Source organism: Rhagoletis pomonella, unplaced genomic scaffold (genome assembly GCF_013731165.1).
Source record: "Rhagoletis pomonella isolate Grant_MI unplaced genomic scaffold, Rhpom_1.0 Rhpom_scaffold_10998, whole genome shotgun sequence".
In the NCBI taxonomy this organism is placed as follows: domain Eukaryota; kingdom Metazoa; phylum Arthropoda; class Insecta; order Diptera; family Tephritidae; genus Rhagoletis; species Rhagoletis pomonella.
Genome location: NW_023478017.1, coordinates 1 through 2,676, shown reverse-complemented (window position 1 = coordinate 2,676; position 2,676 = coordinate 1). Strand labels below are relative to the sequence as shown.

Genomic DNA, 2,676 nt, shown 5'->3' with positions numbered 1-2,676 from the left:
AAAAAATCATAAAGAGCTTTTGATCCTGAATGCCGACAAGGGCAATGTAACTGTGTTGATGGATAAATCAGAATATGACAAAAAAATGCAGACTATAGTCAACGATATTTCCACATACAAAGTTTTAAAACGTGATCCTACTAATAGACTACAGGACAAGAACAACGAACTAGTTGAGAAATTGTTCAGTAATAAAATTATTGATGTAAAAGAAAAGAATGCGCTTTTGTGTAAAACAGCCAATCCACCACGAATCTATGGCTTACCAAAGATTCACAAAGAAGAAAATCCACTCACACCTATTTGTTCGTCCGTCAATTCCCCGTCTTACAATTTATGTAAATATGTCGTCAAAATCCTGAAAAAGGTAACCATGTCCTCCGTATATAATGTCCAAGACGCGATCGAATTCAAGAACAAGATCAAGGATACATATGTTTATGATGATGAGAGTCTAGTGTCGTTCGATGTTGTGTCATTGTTTCCGAGTATTTTAGTGGATTTGGCCCTTGAAATCATAGCTTCAAAGTGGGAAGATATGAAAGAGTACACATATATGTCTAAAGAACTTTTTTTGACTGTGGTAAAATTCTGCATAAAAGAAAACCGCTATTTTAAATATAATAATAAAATATATGAGCAGCGTTCAGGTATGCCCATGGGATCTCCATCATCACCAGTTATAGCGGACATCATTATGGAAGAGTTACTCAAAAAATTCGAACAGGAGTCGGTCAATAAGCCACGACTTCTTACTAAGTACGTTGACGATTTATTCGCTATAGTTAAAACCGAGGACACAAACGACATGCTTACAATATTAAACGGTCTCAGCAAATCAATAAAATTCACAATAGAAGTAGAAAAAGAAGGAAAACTACCTTTTCTGGACACCCTAGTGATAAGGAGAAACAACGAAATTACTATAGACTGGTACAAAAAACCGACGGCTTCGGGCAGACTTGTAAATTTCAACTCTAAGCAGGAAAGAAGAATAATTGTAAACATTGCCAACAATTTCGTGAGACGAGTTCTCTCTATCAGCGACAGAATATATCACAACAAAAATATTTTCAATATTAAGAAAACTCTGGAGGACAATGATTTTCCGGGGAAATTAATTAAAAACCTAATTCAAAACTACTATGTTCGTCCGAACGAAGAAAAGAAAAATGATGATTCAAATAAGAAAATTTATAAAACAGCAACTTATGTATGTCCCAGGGTTATCAGAGAGAATCAAATGTTCCAATCTATATGATAAAGAGAAAGTGCCAATTAGTGTTTACATACGACAATACTCTGAGAAGTATATTTAGCAACACGAAAGAAAAAAATCCCAAGCATGAGAAATCTGATGTAGTATACAGTATTCCATGTAATGGCGACGGGTCCCACGTATGCAAACAAGTATATGTGGGGACAACCAAATCAAAACTTAAGACAAGGATTTCCGCTCACAAATCGAACGTAAAATTAAGGAACACTTACTCGCAATGTTGTTTGTATGATTTTTTGTTTACAATTACTGTTCTTTCATTTGTTTATATTTTTATGTCCATTTCGTCTCATTGTTTTGGTTTGTTGTCTTTTGATTTTTGCACACATTAGTCTACCAGGCGCAGCCGAATGTGTAAATTGTGCTTATATACAGTATGTTGATAGTCTTTTATGCAATTTTTGTAATTAAGATATTTATTGCAGTCCTGATGATGACTTCAGACTGAAGTCGAAATATAGACGATTTAAAAACAACAAAAACAGATTGTTTTATTTCAACCCGGCCTTGAGCTCAAAAAAATATCAACAGAATTTTCAATTAACGGCCAAATATAAATAAACAATGTTTAAACGGAGAGCACCCCAAGACGACCAAGACACAGTCATGGTCTACAGAAACATCAAAAGAGGATATAACATCAAAGCCAGAAAGTGCATCAAGAACTACCAACATTCTATAAAACGGATCACACAGCTATCAGAATCTACGAAATTCCTGGAGAGGTGCAGAAGAAATGGAGTAACTCCAAATTTTATCAACAGCGCTACCAAAAACATTCTGTACACCATCAGCAACAACACCAACAACAACCAAATATCGGCGAACATTTCTAACGCTGTGTCTGCTTATATCGACAAGACAAAAGTAAAACTTTTAAATCTCCTCATCAAAATTAAACACGAACTTCTGCGGCAAAAAGAAAGAGAGGTAAATATGTTAAAAACAAGAATAAAACAACACCTCAACACACGTGACTGCAATGCATTCTTCCAAAGTGAGGAACTGCTGACGAACACATTGAAAGAAAGTATCAAAACTACCCAACTTGCTAAGTACGAAAACTTAAGACATAAACAACAACTACTTTTAAACATTAGGGTGATACCAGAATGGATCCGTAACACGACTAGCATACAAATTCCAACCGATATTCAGTGGCTTCTTTCTCTGGGTCCTAAATATGCCTTACCCATAGACAACAAACAATTTCCACTATTCAAAGTCATCGCAGACGGGGAGAACTATATACAAACAATTAAAGACAAAGAGAAACAAGAGATGGAAAGAAAAAACTTGACGACACTGCTACGTGACCACCTCAACAAGACGACAACTTCAGTTAGAGATAAATTTATAAGTGATACCCTACGTTCCGCAAAAATGTTCTTAAAAAA

General features: G+C 35.2%; 1 protein-coding gene across 1 annotated transcript; it reads left to right on the top strand.

Moving 5' to 3' along the window:
• The first annotated feature begins 85 nt into the window (after positions 1-85).
• LOC118732373 lies at positions 86-1,261 on the top strand. Its single transcript, XM_036461507.1, has one exon. It carries the CDS (start codon positions 86-88, stop codon positions 1,259-1,261), a length of 1,176 nt encoding a protein of 391 aa, XP_036317400.1.
• The last annotated feature ends 1,415 nt before the right edge of the window (positions 1,262-2,676 follow it).

Bases quoted from the DNA above. Each gene is read 5' to 3' on its own strand.
- LOC118732373 (XM_036461507.1), top strand. From the start codon at position 86: ATGCAGACTATAGTCAACGATATTTCCACATACAAAGTTTTAAAACGT.